The 17,095-nt window shown below is 41.7% G+C and overlaps 1 protein-coding gene across 5 annotated transcripts in view; it reads left to right on the forward strand.

Annotated features, from left to right (window-relative positions):
• The window catches only part of ASH1L (ASH1 like histone lysine methyltransferase), a 226,326-nt gene that overhangs the window by 153,604 nt on the left and 55,627 nt on the right, over window positions 1–17,095 (forward strand). For all 5 annotated transcript variants that reach the window (XM_030937140.1, XM_030937139.1, XM_030937143.1 and 2 more), the window contains one exon: window positions 9,457–9,551. In XM_030937140.1, coding sequence (XP_030793000.1) covers window positions 9,457–9,551 — 95 coding nt within the window. The remainder of the gene's footprint in view (window positions 1–9,456; window positions 9,552–17,095) is intronic.

The following is a 17,095-nucleotide window of genomic DNA, read 5'->3' on the forward strand; positions in this document are numbered from 1 at the left end:
TCAGTTTCACAGCAAAATTGAGTGGAAAGTACAGAGTTTTCATATGCACCCTGTTCTTCATACACACAACCTGCGACTATTGCACCACACTGTTGTGATACATATGTTATGATCCATGTACCTACATTGACATACCATTATTACCCAAAGTCTGTAGTTACTTTAGGGTTCACTCTTGGTGGTATACATTCTATGGGTTTTGACAAATGTATACTGACATGTATCTACTATTGTAATATCATACAATAGAATAAAAATGAAGTGGGCCAGGTGCAATCGCTCATGTCTGTAATCCCAGCACTTTGGGAGGCTGGAGCTGGAGGATTGCTTGAGCCCAGGAGTTCAAGACCAACCTGGGCAACATAGTAAGACCTTGTCTCTACTAAAAATTTAAGAATTCAGGCCAGGCGCAGTGGCTCACGCCTGTAATCCTAACACTTTGGGAGGCCAAGGCAGGTGGACTACTTGAGGTCAGGAGTTCAAGACCGGTCAGACCAACATGACGAAACCCTGTCTCTGCTAAAAATACAAAAATTACCTGGGCATGGTGGCAGGTGCCTGTAATCCCAGCTACTTGGGAGGCTGAGGCAGAAGAATCCTTTGAACCCCGGAGGCAGAGGTTGCAGTGAGCTGAGATTGCGCCATTGCAGTCCAGCCTGGGTGACAGAGCAAACCTCTGCCTCATAAATAAATAAATAAATAAATAAATAAAATAAAAATACACCAGGAGTGGTGGTGCACACCTGTAGTCCCAGCTACTTGTGAGACTGAAGTGAGCAGATCACTTGAGCCCAGGGGTCCGAGACTGCAGTGAGTTGTGTTCGTGCCACTGCATTCCAGCCTAAGTGACAAAGTGTTTTTTTGAAACGCTGTCTCAAAAAAAGAAAGAGAAAATAATATAAACTTTTTTTGTTGTTGTTTTATGATGGAGTTCAAGCAATTCTCCTGTCTCAGCCTCCCGAGTAGCTGAGATTACAGGTGCCCACCACCATGCTTGGCTAATTTTTGTATTTTTAGTAGAGACGGAGTTTCACTATATTGACCAGGCTGGTCTCAAACTCCTGACCTCAAGTGATCCGCCCGCCCCAGCTTCCCAAAGTGCTGGGATTACAGGTCTGAGCCACCATGCCTGGCCATTTTTTAAGAGCTCAGGCTTGGCCAGGCGTGGCGGCTCATGCCTGTAATCCCAGCACTATGGGAGGCCGAGGTGGGCAGATCGTGAGGTGAGGAGATCGAGACCATGCTAGCTAACATGGTGAAACTCCGTCTCTACTAAAAATACAAAAAATGAGCCGGGCGTGATGGCGGACGACTGTAGTCCCAGCTACTCGGGAGGTTGAGACAGGAGAATGGCGTGAACCAGGGAGGCGGAGCTTGCAGTGAGCCAAGATAGCACCACTGCACTCCAGCCTGGGCGACAGAGTGAGACTCCGTCTAAAAAAAAAAAAAAAAAAAAAAAAAACTCAGGCCTTTGTTATCTTTTAGAATGCCCTTCATTTTGGATTTCTTTGATCCTATCTTCATGATTAGATTTAGGTTTAAAAAAGTCTTGGCAGAAGTCTGGGAGAGATGGCTTATGCCTGTAATCTCAACATTTTGGGAGGCTGAGGCTGGAGGATCACTTGAGGCCTGGGGTTCAAGACCAGCCTGGGCAACATAGTGAGTTCCAGTCTCTACAAAAATAAAAATAAATAAAACTAAAATTTAAAAATTATAGCAGGAATATTATATATGTGATACTTTATACTTCTTTTTGCATCCCACTTATTGTCCCAGAGTTGATGGTGCCATGTTTAATTATTTAGTTAAGGTGGTATCCACCAAATCTTTTCATTGTAAAGATACATTTTTTTCCATTGTAATTGGTACATAAACCATGGGTTGATATTTAGGCTATGGCTTGTTCTCTATCAGTTTTTTTAATCTAACATTTAATCATCCATTAATTTTTTTTTTCTAAGTTAGTGATTACATTGATGGTTGAAAAATGACAATTTTTGCCGGGTGTGGTTGCTCACCCCTGTAATCCCAGAACTTTGGGAGGCAGATCAACTGAGGTCAGGAGTTCAAGACCACCCTGGCCGACATGGTGAAACCCCGTCTCTACCAAAAATGCAAAAATTAGCCAGGCCTGGTGGCATGCACCTGTAGTCCCAGCTATTTGGGCGGCTGAGGCAGGAGATCACTTGAACCCAGGAAGCAGAGGTTGTAGTGAGCTGAGATTGCACCACTAAACTCCAGCCTGGGCAACAGAGCAAGACTCTGTCTCAAAAAAAAAAAAAGAAGAAAGAGAAAAAACAGAAAATTTTCTAATTCCATTATTTCTTGATTTTTTAGCTGACATTTTCTGGTGAAGATGAGCTTCTCTTTTTTTTTTCTGCATAAACTTTCTTGTTTTGTTTTGTTTTGTTTGAATACCATATAGACACATGAATTTTTTGTTTGTTTGTTTGGGTGGTTTTGTTTGTTTGTTTGTTCTTCTCCAGAGACAGGGTCTCCCTATGTTGCCCAGGCTTGACTCCAACTCCTGGGCTCAAGAAGCCCTTCTGCCTCAGCCTCCCAAAGTGCTAGGAGGCATAAGCTATCATGCTTGGCATAAAATTGAATATATTATTATCTATTAGCATTTTATAAGAAACTACTCAAAATTCTCTGATTTTACCACAGGAGCCCCTTTAAACTGGCCACTGTTTCCTTTATACGTGTCTTCAGATTACTCATCTTTGAGCACTTCCCTGCTTTCTGCTGTTTGGCTTAGTGAGGATTTACTTTTTTGTTTTGGTTTACTTTTCTGCTGTTGTTTATCAGACTTTACTTGTTCTTTCTTTGGCCTGCATCTGGAATCAACTATTTCCCTCAAGGAGCTTTGGTTTCTTTTAGTGAGGATTATTATTTAGAAGTCAAAATCTGAATTTTTCATGTGCTTTTTGCTACTAGGGTATTTGTTCTTGCTATGATGCCATGCTTCTAGCCCCTTTCAGTACCATGGAATGAAAAAAATGTACATGCACACATGTGTATTAATTTTATATTGCTGTTGAAGAAATTATTACAAATTTAGCAGCTTAAATATCATCCATTTATTATCTCACAGATTCCCTAGAATTGTAGTTTAGTTCTGGCTTAGTCAGATCCTCTGTTCTGTGTTTCATAAGGCTGGAATCAAGGTACCATCTGAGGCTGGGGCTGTTTTCCAGACTCACATGGATGTAGGTAAAACTCATTTCTTTGCAGTTGTGTAATTCATGGTTGGTGGCTTGTTTCTTCAAGTCTTCAATAGAGAGAATCTGCTTCTTTGAGACTCTGAATTTTCGTATTTTTAATAGAGACATGGTTTCACCATGTTGGCTGCGCTGGTTTTGAACTCCTGACCTCAAGTCATCCGCCCGCCTCAGCCTCCCAAAGTGCTAGGATTACAGGTGTGAGCCACCACACCCGGCCACTGGTAATCTTTTTTTTTTTTTTTTTTTTTTGAGATGGAGTCTTGCTCTGTCACCCAGGCTGGAGTGCAGTGGCCGGATCTCAGCTCACTGCAAGCTCCGCCTCCTGGGTTCACGCCATTCTCCTGTCTCAACCTCCCGAGTGGCTGGGACTACAGGCGCCCGCCACCTCGCCCGGCTAGATTTTTGTATTTTTTAGTAGAGACGGGGTTTCACCGTGTTAGCCAGGATGGTCTCAATCTCCTGACCTTGTGGATGGTCTCAATCTCCTGACCTCGTGATCCGCCCATCTCGGCCTCCCAAAGTGCTGGGATTACAGGCTTGAGCCACCGCGCTCGGCCCACTGGTAATCTTTTTTAACAATTTTTTTTTTTTTTTTGAGACAGTCTCACTCTGTCACCCAGACTGGCGTGCAGTGGCACGATCTCAGCTCACTGCAACCTCCACCTCCCTGGTTCAAACGATTCTCATGCCTCAGCCTCATGAGTAGCTAGGATTAGAGGCATACACCACTACGCCCTGCTAATTTTTGTATTTTTAGTAAAGACGGGGTTTCACCTTCTTGGCCAAGACTGGTCTCAAACTCCTTGCCTCGAGTGATCTGCCTGACTCAGCCTCCCAAAGTGCTGGGATTACAGGCATGAGCCAACACACCCAACAAACGCTGGTATGATCTTAATTTATCTTTTGTGTGGGTCTGGACCGTCTCTCCCTGTAAATAGTTGATTATGCTGAAATATGTAAATTTATGTTTATCTAAGTAAAATTAGCAAAGTAAATCTGTTCCAGAAAGTAGACTGTACATTGGTTGATAGATTGTTTTGAGAGAAATGTTAACATCTTTAGAAAGGTAATTTATGAAAACAGTATTTTCAAAAAAGTTTAACTGCCAGTGGAATGTAGAATAGAATTGTCATTTGTGGCTATAGAATTTATAAAATCCTAGCTTCATCCGTTACTAGTTATATGAATTTGGGCAAGTTACTGATTTGGGCAACCCTAGATCCTCAGTGTCCTCAGCTTTAAAATGGCAATGATAAATAGTACCTGGTACTCAGTTATCAGTGGTAAAATGCTTTCTATACATGAAGTATGCATTCAAAATACTATTTAATGTCTTACTCCACAGTCACTATATTGTGACCTTGGAAAAATTAATCCTCTAAGACTCTTCCTCTTTAGAAGTAATATGTCCTCTTTTTTTGTTTTTTGTTTTTTGTTTTTTTTTTTTTGAGACGGAGTCTCACTCTTGCCCAGGCTGGATTGCAGTGGTGCGATCTCAGCTCACTACAACCTCTGCCTCCCAGATTCAAGTGATTCTCCTGCCTCAGCCTCCCAAGTAATTGGGACTAGAGGTGCGTGCCACCACACCCAGCTGAATTTTTGTATTTTTAGTAGAAACGGGGTTTCACCATGTTAACCAGGATGGTCTCGATCTCCTGACCTCATGATTTGCCCGCCTCAGCCTCTCAAAGTGTTGGGATTACAGGTGTGAGCCACCATGCCCAGCATATGTCCTCATTGGGGTCATTATTCCCTGCCCAGATTCCTTTGAAACCTTGTTACTTCCTGCAGAATCATTGCATAATATTTAAGTCCCACCCTCATCTTGTATAACCTATTTTTCTAGTTATTTGTCCAGTCATAGTCCTCAAATAATTGTTCCTTTAGCCACATCTGATCATTTTCCTTACTTCCTCCATCCTACACTTTCCTCCTGGGGTTTATCCTAGATGTCTGCTCTGTGTAGTATGAACTACCTTCCCTACTTCACTTTTCATTGTCAAAATCCCATTTATCTTTTCAAATGAGTTTTCTTAATTCTTTCCTAATTACAATTACTTTTCTTTCTCCCTTTGTAGAACTTAGTATCTTCTCCTAGTAAGTAGTGTCATGAGTTTTATCACATTTTTTTTTGGGTCAGGGGGTTGGGGTGGGACAACCTCACTTTATCACCCAGGCTAGAGTGCGGTGGTGCGATCTCGGCTCACTGCAACCTTTGTCTCCTGTGTTCAAGCAGTTCTCATGCCTCAACCTCCCAAGTAGCTGGAATTACAGGTGCCACCACGCCTGGCTAATTTTTGTATTTTTAGTAGAGATACGGTTTAGCCATGTTGGCCAGTCTGGTCTCTAACTCCCGACCTCAGGTAATCTGCCTGCCTCAACTTCCCAAAGTGCTGGGATTACATACGTGAGCCACTGCTTCCAGCCTCAAAGTTTTATCACATTCTGAGAGGTAATTTAGGTATCTGCATACGTACTTGTTTTCACACCAAATTGTAAGCTTCTTATGGCTAGGGCCACCCTTCGTTCAACTTGGATGCCTTGTAGGACTCAGCAGCATTTTCTATGTATAATTACTAAATTATCTATGACTTAAAATCTCCTTAAAGAGATTTAAATGGATCTGCCCTCTCATGTGGTAACAAATATGAGGAAATTATTTTGGTTCATCAATTTCATATTTACCCAAGATAGACATTTCAAAATGGATTAAGTGCCAAATTTTGTCCTGAAAAGTTTATAGGCTAGGCACAGTGGCTCACACCTGTAATCCTAGCACTTTGGGAGGCCAAGGCAGGCAAGTCGCTTGAGCCCAGGAGTTGAAGACCAGCCTGGGCAACGTGGTGAAACACCGTGTCTACAAAAAAAAAAAAAAAAATCCTATCCCTTCGTGGTAGCATGCACCTGTAGTTCCAGTTACTCAGAGGGTAAGGAGGCTGAGGCAAAAGGTTCACTTGAGTCTGGGAGGTTGAGGCTGCAGCTGCAGTGAGCTGAGATCTCACTACTGCACTCTACCCTGGGAAACCGAATGAGACCCTGTCTCAAAAAAGCAAAGAAAAATTCCTATTACCTAGTGATGTCATAGCTTTCCTAGCATTTTGGCTTTTTTGTACATTTTTTTGTACAATGTATAGTAATTTCCTAGGCTTTCATATTCATTCACCACACACTCACTGACTCACCCAGAGCAACTTCCAGTCCTGCAAGGTCCATTCATGGTAAGTACTCTGTACTATAAAGTGTACCCTTTTTTATCGTTTACCACCATATTTTTACTCTGTCTTTCCTATGTTTAGAAATGTTTAGATACACAAATACTTACCATTGTGTTACAACTGCCTGCAGTATTCAGTACAGTTAAATGCTAAACAGGTTTGTAGCCTAGGACCTATAAGCTGTACCATCTAGGTTTGTGTAAGTATATTCTATGATGTTCACACAGCATTTGTCAGAATGTATCACTATCAAATGACAAATGACTTTATATTTCTATCCAGAACAGTTTCTATGAGCAACATTTATTACATCTGTTAAGTTATGTTTGTATTCTCCTTTGCTGTTTATAAAGTGCTTTTACATATATCTACATTTGTGTCAGTTATGCTGTGTTTAAGTGCATCTATGTTATAGTCCTAGATTTATATTAATAGACTCAGATCATAGCAGTATATTGTTTTTACTGGAACTTTGTTTTAAATCCAAGACAGTTTTTCTTTCCCTGTCAGTATGATTTTGATCCTATTTTTCCTCTAGTTATTTGGTACTAAATAATTTTATACTTGTTTAAATATTAATCATAATAAATTTATGAGAGTAAATTAAAAATCATTTAATATTTTCCTAAAGCACATCATGTTTATTACCTGTTTTTATGAATTATCAAGATAAACTGGCCAGGTGCCATGGCTCACGCCTGTAATCCCAGCACTTTGGGAGCTGAGGCAGGCGGATCACCTGAGGTCAGGAGTTCGAGACCAGCCTGGCCAACGTGATAAAATCCTGTCTCTACTAAAAATACAAAAACTAGCCAGGCATGGTGTAATCCCAGTAGTTGGCACCTGTAATCCCAGCTACTCGGGAGGCTGAGGCACAAGAATTATTTGAACCTGGGAGGCAGAGTTGCAGTGAACCAAGATCATGCCACTGCACTCCAACCTGGGCAACAGAGTGAGACTCTGTCTCAAGAAAAAAATAAATAAATAAAGATTGTCTTCATAATGTCTTTTATGATGGCAGTCTTTCTTTTTCTTTTTTTTTTTTTTCTGAGACGGAGTTTCGCTCTTGTTGCCTAGGCTATAGTACAATGGCGCAATCTCAGCTCACTGCAACCTCCACCTCCCGGATTCAAGTGATTCTCCAGCCTCAGCCTCTTGAGTAGCTGGGATTACAAGTGTGCGCCCCCACACCCAGGTAATTTTTGTATTTTTAGTAGCGATGGGATTTCTCCATGTTGGCCAGGCTGGTCTTGAACTCCTGACCTCAGGTAATCCACCCGCCTTGGCCTCCCAAACTGCTGGGATTACAGCCATGAGCCACCGTGTCTGGCCGGCAATCTTTCTTACATTGATTCAGGATATAATCCATGATCATGCATTGCCTTTTGTTACCATGCTTGCTTTTTTTTTTTTTTTTTCCTCCCCGACAGGGTCTGGCTCTGTCACTCAGGCTGGAATGCAGTGTGCTATCTGGGCTTACTGTAGCCTCTGCCCCACCCCGGGCTCAAGTGATCCTTTCACTTCAGCCTCCCGAGTAGCTGGGACCAAAGGCATGCACTATCACACCCAGCTTTTTTTTTTTTTTTTTTTTTTTTTTTTGAGACGGTGTCTAGCTCTGTCGCCTGGGCTGGAATACAGTGGCACAATCTCAGCTGACTGCAACCTCCGCCTCCCGGGTTCAAGCGATTCTCCTGCCTTAGTCTCCCAAGTAGCTGGGATTACAGGCACCTGCCACCACGCCCAGCTAGTTTTTATATTTTTAGTAGAGATGGGGTTTTACTGTGTTGGCCAGGCCGGTCTCAAACTCCTGACTTCATAATCCACCCGCCTCGGCCTCCCATAGTGCTGGGATTACAAGCGTGAGCCACCACGCCTGGCAAAAGTCAGTGTGTTATAATTTTATTAGAGGAAAGAAATGTATCAGCTTTGCCTTATTCACTGGAACTTCAGGCTGGGCACAGTGGCTCACGCCTGTAATCCCAGCACTTTGGGAGGCCGAGGCGGATGGATCACCTGAGGTCAGGAGTTCAAGACCAGCCTGACCAACAGGGTGAAACGCCATCTCTACTAAAAATACAAAAATTAAAAAAAAAAAAAAATACAAAAATTAGCCAGGCGTGGTGACACATGCCTATAATCCCTGCTACTTGGGAAGCTAAGGCAGGAGAACTGCTTAAACCTGGGAGACGGAGGTTGCAGTGAGCTGAGATCATGTCATTGCACTCCAGCCTGGGTGACGAGCAAAACTCCATCTGGGAAAAAAAAAAAAAAAGAATTAAGTAGAGCTTTAAGCTAAAATATAGTCTTAATTAAATGAGGCTCTTCTAAGGCCCTTTTTTCTCATTTTTCTTTTTTGTTTTCCTTCTGTTTTTCCCCCTTTATATATTTATGAAATCTCTTGAGATCTCATTTTAAACTTTAGGAAAAAAACCAATAATATGAGTAGAAGACACAAGCCTAGAGAGACATGGTGGAATAAAAGCAAGAGAATAATATAGTGAGTAGATGTTGAGCAAGAAACTGAGGTTTTGAAGCTTAAATCTCCTTCCCAACTACTAAAATCAAGGCAAGTCGCTCAGTCTTATACAGCATCTTTCCGCTTACCTACTTCACAGTATTGATATAAAGTAACCAAATATAAGGCAGTCATTGTAATCAGATCTAAAATTTGTGTTCCTTCTCCAAAACTGTCGGAGAAAATAAAAGAGCCTCTTTCTTTTCTTTCTTTTTTTTTAAAAATAGAGACAGGGTCTCACTTGTTACCCAGGCCAGTCTCAGATTCCTGGGCTCAGGCAGTCCTCCCACCTCAGCTTCCCAAAGTGTTGGGATTACAGGCATGAACCCCCATGCCCAGCCAAGAGCCTCTTTCTTAAAGACAATTTCAGAAGTAAAGATTTTTTTTTTAATTTTTCAATGTACTTGGTACCCTCTCCTCATAGAATGATCTGTTATCTGTATTTGACTACAGGAAGAAATTTCTTTGCCTCTGACTGTTTCCCATTCTTTTTTTATCACAGCCCAAAGAGTCGATTGATCCAATTAAAGAAAGAGAAGCTGGAATATACTCCAGGAGAGCATGAATATGGATTATTCCCAGCGCCCATTCATGTTGGTAAGTACTGAGTCCACACAATATATTACTGAGAAGAAACAGTATTTCCTGGGTTTGAGGGAAATGTCTTTTTAATCTTGTTATTATTTCTGTTTCTCCAGTGGGATCAAGCTCTTCTTTACCATTTTACTTAAACTTACTCTGAAGAATTTTTTTTTTTTTTTTTTTTTTGAGACAGAGTCTCGCTCTGTCGCCCAGGCTGGAGTGCAGTGGCCGGATCTCAGCTCACTGCAAGCTCCGCCTCCCGGGTTTACGCCATTTTCCTGCCTCAGGCTCCTGAGTAGCTGGGACTACAGGCGCCCGCCACCTCGCCCAGCTAGTTTTTTGTATTTTTTAGTAGAGACAGGGTTTCACCGTGTTAGCCAGGATGGTCTCGATCTCCTGACCTCGTGATCCACCAGTCTCGGCCTCCCAAAGTGCTGGGATTACATGCTTGAGCCACCACGCCTAGCCCTACTCTGAAGAATTTTGTACACTGTTTGATAGTCAGGGGTTCACAGTGGCATAAATCTTGTTCACTGGAGCCTTAATAAATAACACTGGGCCAGGCATGGTGGCTCATGTCTATAATCCTAGCACTTTGGGAGGCCAAGGCAGGTGGATTGCTTGAGCCCCGGAGTTGATGGCCTGGGCAACTTGGTGACCCTCTGTCTCTACAAAAAATAAGAAAGTTAGCTGGGTGTGGTGGCACAGGTCTGTAATCCCAGCCACTCTGGAGGCTGAGGTGAGAGGATCACCCAAGCCTAGGAGGTTAAGGCTGTGGTGAGTCGTGATCCTGCCACTGCACTCTAGCCTGAGTTCACAGAGAGAAATCCTATCTCTAAAAAAAATTAAATAAATAACACTATGTCTGTACCTTTTGTTTCCCTAGGTATGTCATCTAGGAAAAACCAAGTAGTTAGCCGTTCAGTGTCAAATACTTTCCACGTTCAAAAACATATGATTTATACACACATATGATCAGAGAAAGAGGCCCCACTGCTTTTACTGAGTATCTGCTTGAAAATGGAGTGATATTTATTCTACTGTTCATTCTTGGCAAAAATGTCAAGGCTTTGTTTAGCATTTGGATTGTAGTACCTTCTAGGACCCTATTATTGAGCTTATCAGATAAGTAAAAGGTACCAAGAAGTCATTCTAAGTTCCTCCCATTTTTTTTCTGTCCCTTATCCAGTTCATCTCCAAGTTCTGTTGTGTTTCTATCCCTGAAATATATCCTACTTCTCTCCAAATCCCATTGCTATCTCTCAAGTCTGTGACAATAGTATCTTTTCTTCAGGCTGCTGCAATGGCCGTCTAACAGATCTATTTCCAGTCGTGTTTCCATGTGGCCCAGCCTCTACTCAGTAAAAACAGAAATTATTTTTTAACCTAACCTAGATCATACTTAAAACCTTTGCATGGCTTACCATCAGATTAAAAAGCAAACTTCTTGACTTGAATGATCTCGTTCCTGATTACCCCATCTCTCTCCATTTATTCATTCCCATCTCAATCTTATTCACTATATTGTATCATACTGGCCTTCTTTCAGTTTCTAGAACATAGCAAGATTTTTCCCACCAGAGGGTCATTATGCTTGTTATTCCCATTGACTGAGAAGCTCTTTTTCAGAGTCTTCCCATGGTTGGTTTCTGCTACTCTTTTAAGGATGATCTTAATGTCAGTATCAGCTTCAATACCATTTTCTTTAAAATAATTTTCCTGATTATCTCACCAAAAGAGGCTCTTTGTTATAGGTAACATCACTCTCTATATCTGTAATTACAATGTTATTTATTTATCTGTCTCCTCCATTAGATTATAATCTCCGGTAATACAGGATCATTGTCTTTCTTACTCTCCCTAGATTTCTCAGTACTTGGTACATAATAGAATTTTATCAAATATTTGCCATACAAATGAAAGAAAAGGAGAAGGCTGGGCACAGTGGCTCACGCCTGTAATCCCAACACTTTGGGAGGCCTAGGCAGGCAGATCACAAGGTCAGAGATCGAGACCATCCTGGCTAACACAGTGAAACCCCATCTCTACTAAAAAGTACAAAAAATTAGCTGGCCATGGTGGCGGGCGCCTGTAGTCCCAGCTACTCAGGAGACTAAGGCAGGAGAATGGCGTGAACCCGGGAGGCGGAGCTTGCAGTGAGCAGAGATCACGCCACTGCACTCCAGCCCAGACAACAGAGTGAGACTCTGTCTCAAAAAAAAAGAAAAGAAAAGAAGAAATTAGGATAAAATATTGAATGTAGATGAAGGTTTTCTTCATATATTCGGTTTGTTTAAACAAAATTGCTTTAAAGGGGTTCATTAAACACATAGTATGAAACCAGGAGCACCTTAATTGTATACTTGATGTTGATTCTATGTCTTGTAGTGTTTTTTTCAACTATGATTCTCTTGACCCTCTTGACTGTGGAGCTCTTGTTTATATTCTGATTAGCTAATCCCCTTTTCTCCGTGAGAGAGTTCAGTACCAGCAGTTTTTTAATCAGCAGACAGAAACAAGTTCTTCAGTAAAGATTAGTTTGCTTGAATTATTCTGTGTTGGGTGGCTGTAGACAGATTTAACTACAACATGGAGTTACAAGGTTTAATTCTCAGCTACATAAACTTTACGTGTGTTTACTTAATGAAGGTAAGAGTAAGTTCCTTATTCTCTAGAATTAGTGCCAAAGCTCTTTTGAAGGAGTCTTTTGTATTTACTAATGAGATCATAGCAGTGGAAGCAGGCTCTCAGCAAATTTAAAATCTGCTTGTGATAAATAGGCTTTGAAAATAAGAACTAGGCTGGGCGTGGTGGCTCACACTTGTAATCCCAGCACTTTGGGAGGCTGAGGTGGGTGGATCACTTGAATCCAGGAGTTCAAGATCACGCCATTGCACTCCAGCATGGGTGACAAGAGTGAGACTCCATCTCAAAAAAAAAAAAGAAAGAAAGAAAAAAAAAAGACTAGGAATTCTACTTTTGTTATTGAAAGAGTAGATTATATCAGGCTCACCCTCCCGGGAATAACAATTATCCACCTGTAATCCCAGCACTTTGGGAGGCCGAGGCCGATGGATCACCTGAGGTCAGGAATTCAAGACCAGCCTGGCCAACATGGTAAAACCCCATCTTCACTAAAAATACAAAAATTAGCTGGACGTAATGGTGCATGCCTGTAGTCCTGGCTCCTCAAGAGGCTGAGGCACGAGAATCACTTGAACCTGGGAGGCAGAGGTTGCAGAGAGCTGAGATCATGCCACTCCACTCCAGCCTGGGCAACAGAGCAAGACTCTCAAAAAAAAAATAAAAATAAAAAAAATTCATCAACCGGACAAATTTAAAACATAGCAATCCTAAATCACTGGAGAGCAATCAAAAGCAGGCACAAACTGAAGAAAAATCAGTAATTAGAAGAAGAGAAGCACACTGGTTGCATTTCCCACTTGTATAGCTCTTTGTCTGTGGCCAGGTCCCAGTTAGCAGTACAAGTAAGCACTTAGAAACCTTGAATCTTACTGATTATTTAAGGGCCATGTTTCAGGACAGCTACGGCAGCAGGAAAGTGAGGGATAAAATGCTAATAGGGGAAACTGCAAATTTTGCATATAAACTCAAGCCACATATCCAGGTAACTGACCCCTAAACTGTGTATATATAGCCAGAATTCAGTAAAGTTGTTAAGACTAAAGATACTAAGTAGGGATTTCAGCTACTCCCTACCCCATGAAAGACAGTGTTACAGATTTTGGTTCACCCACAGTAACTGCTTGCTCTAATGCAAGGAAACACTTCTTTTCTTTTCTTTCTTATTTTTTATTTTTTTTCTATTTTTTTGAGATGGGGGTCTCATTGTGCTGCCGAGGCTCAAGTGCAGTAGTGCAATCTTGGCTCACTGCAGCCTCTGCCTCCTAGGCTCAAGTGATTCTTCCACTTCAGCCTCCCAAGTAGCTGGGACCACAGGCATGCACCACCACACCTGGCTAATTTTTTTGTAGTTTTGATAAAGATGGGGTTTCACCATGTTGCTCAGGCTAGTCTCAAACTCCTGAGTTCAAGCAATTTGCCCACCTCAGCCTCCCAAAGTGCTGGAATTACAGGCATGAGCCACTTCACCCGGCCGAAACCAGTTCTTTTCATAGGGTAATAACACAATTGAGAATCTCTGCGACGTGTTACTTATAATGTCCATAATTCAATCCAAAATTACTGGACGTTAATAAACATGAAAATATAACTCATATTAAGAGAGAAGGCAGTCAACACTGACAATTTCCAAGGTCATCCAGATGCTGAAAATAGCAGACAAGGATTTTAAAGTCATTGTTATAACTGTGTTCAGAGATGTAAAGGAAAATATGCTTATTATGAATAAGCAGATAAATCTTAACTTAAAAATGGAAACATAAAAATTTTAAAATGAATAGCCAAATGAAAGTCCCAGAACTAAAACATATGTGTCTGAAATTTTAAAACACAAAATGTAGATTTAATAACAGATTGAAGATGGGAGAAGTGTCAGTTGAACTTGAAAGTATATGAATGTAAATTGTCAGCCAGGTGTGATGGTTCACAGCTGTAATGCCAGCACTTTGGGAAGCAGGTGTATCACCTGAGGTCAGGAGTTTGAGACCAGCCTGGCCAACATGGCAAAACCCCACCTCTGCCAAAAATACAAAAATTAGCTGCGTGTGGTGGCATGCAGTTGTATTCCCAGCTACTCAAGAGGCTGAGGCAGGATAATCACTGAGCCCAGGAGGCAGAGGTTACAGTGAGCAGAGATTGTGCCACTGTATGCCAGCCTGGGCAACAGAGCAAGACTCCATCTCAAAAAAAGAAAAAATGTGTCCAGGTGCAGTGGCTCAAGCCTATAATCCCAGCACTTTGGGAGGCGGAGGCGGGTGGATCACCAGGTCAGGAGATTGAGACCATCCTGGCTAACACGGTGAAACCCCCTCTCTACTGAAAGTACAAAAAAAAACATTAGCCGGGCGTGGTGGCGGGTGCCTGTAGTCCCAGCTACTCGAGAGGCTGAGGCAGGAGAATGGTGTGAACCCAGTAGGTGGAGCTTGCAGTGAGCTGAGATCACGCCACTGCACTCCAGCCTGGGCGACAGAGCGAGACTCCATCTCAAAAAAAAAAAAGGAAAGAAAAAGAAAAAGGGGGGAAAAAATTAACTGCAGATGTCTTTAATAAGATAAGGAAATTCCTTTTTAGTTCTGAGAGCTTTCTGCAGAAGTCTTTAGAATGAATTTTTTTCTATAGTTGTTTTTTTTTTTCTCTTAAAGTCTTTGTCAGGTTTTGTATTAGGCGTAGACTAGTCTCATTAAATTAGTTGGAAAATTAGTTTTCTCCTCTGTTTTCTGGAAGACTAGTATTACTTCTTTCTCAAATATATACCAGGCTTCACTAGTGAAGTCATTTAGAACTGAAATTTTTTATGTGAATAATATAAATTTACTCAATTTATTTAAAAGATATAGACTATTCAGATGTTCATCTTGACTCAGTTTTGATACGTTGTATTTCTAAAGGAACTTGTCCATTTTATCTAAATTATTAAAGATATTGGTATAACATTATTTATAATATCTCCTTATTAGTCTCTTAATGAGTCTAGGACCTATAGTGAGATCAGCTTTTTTTATTTTGGATACTGGTAAGCCACCACACCCGGCCTGATATCATTCTTAATGGTGAAATGTTGAATGCTTCCTCCTAAGATTGGAAAGAAGAGTTGTCCACTCTTGACTCAGCATTGTATGGATGTTCTAAGCAGTGTATTAAGTCACGAAGATGAGTAAGAGTCATCGTAATGATCAGGAAGCAAGAAATGAAACTGCTTCTGTTTATAGATGACATGATTGTTTATATAAAAAAAAATCCAAAGAGATCACACCAAAAAAAAAAAAAAAGCTACTGGTAGTAGTAGCAAGATTACTGGAAAATCATCAGTATTAAAATATCAATTGTATACTCTGAACATTTGATGTGGCAGTCATGCTCCTTGGTATTTTCTCAAATAATCTGAAAACATGTCTACTGAAAAGAAAAACCTACAAAAGAAAAACCTACACACAGATGTGTGTTTTGTTTTTGTTTTTGCTTTCTTTTGAGATGGAATCTCGCTCTGTTGCCCAGGCTGGAGTGCGGTGGTGCAATCTTGGCTCTCTGCATTCTCCTCCTCCCAGGTTCAAGCAACTCTTGCACCTCAGCCTCCTGAGTATCTGAGACTGCAGGCATGCACCACCACGCCCAGCTAATTTTTATATTTTTAGTAGAGACAGTGTTTCACCATGTTGGCCAGGCTGGTCTCGGACTCCTAACCTCAAGTGATCCACCCACCTTGGCCTTCCAAAGTGCTGGAATTTCAGGCATGAACTACCACGCCTAGCCTCTTTTTTAAAGCCTTAAATAAACATATATTCAGATAATATAAATATATATCTCCAAGTAAAGGGTTTATTTGGGAATAATATACAATAAGTAGGCTTGGTGTGGTGGCTCACACCTGTATTCCCAACACTTTGGGAGGCCAAGGCTGGCAGATCACCTGAGGTCAGAAGTTCAAGACCAGCCTGGCCAACATGGTCTCTACTAAAAATAGAAAAAAATTAGCCAGGAGTGATGGTGGATGCCTGTAATCCCAGTTACTCGGGATTGAGACTGAGACAGGAGGATCACTTGAACTCAGGAGTGGAGGTTGCAATAAGCCAAGATCACACCATCACACTCCAGCCTGGGTGGCAGAGCAAGACTCTGTCTCAACAAAAAAAAAAAAAAAAAGAATTAGGCCAGGCATGGTGGCTCATGCCTGTAATCCCAGCACTTTTGGAGGCCAAGGAGAGAAGATTGCTTGAGGCCAGGAGTTTGAGACCAACTTAGGCAATATAGTGAGAACCTCCTTCTATAAAGCAATAACAACATTTGCCAGGTGTGGTGGTACGTGCCTACTCAGAAGGCTGAGGCAGGAGGATCACTTGAGCCCAGGAGATCAAGGCTGCAGTGAGCTATCATTGCACCAGTGCAGTCCAGCCTGGGTGACGGATCAAGTCCCTGTTTTCTATGAAAAAAAAAAAAAGAATTGCAATTCAGCACACATAGACCAGGGTCATCCCTAAGTGTATCTGAAAAACAAAGAGAAAGGCTGGGGTTGTATTGAGCAAACGAGGAAGGTTGGAAGAAGGTCAGCCAGGCACAGTGGCTCAAGCCTATAATCCCAGCACTTTGGGAGGCTGAGGCTGAGGCTGAGGCTGTTGGATTGCTTGAACTCAGGAATTTGAGACCAGCCTGGACAACATAATGAAAACCCGTGTATGCAAAAATTTAAAAAGAAAAAAAAAATTAGCCAAGTGTGGTGACATGCACCTGTGGTCCAGCTACTTGGGAGCCTGAGGCAGGAGGATCACCTGAGCCTGGGAGGTTGAGGCTGCAGTGACCTGAGATTGCACCAGTGCACTCTAGCCTGAACGACAGAGTGAGATCCTGTCTCAAAAACAAAGTAAGAAAAGAAAAAGGTCACTGGTGCAGTCGTCATTGGTGAGTGGCAGCAGTTACTAGGT

This window comes from Rhinopithecus roxellana, chromosome 8 (genome assembly GCF_007565055.1).
Source record: "Rhinopithecus roxellana isolate Shanxi Qingling chromosome 8, ASM756505v1, whole genome shotgun sequence".
In the NCBI taxonomy this organism is placed as follows: domain Eukaryota; kingdom Metazoa; phylum Chordata; class Mammalia; order Primates; family Cercopithecidae; genus Rhinopithecus; species Rhinopithecus roxellana.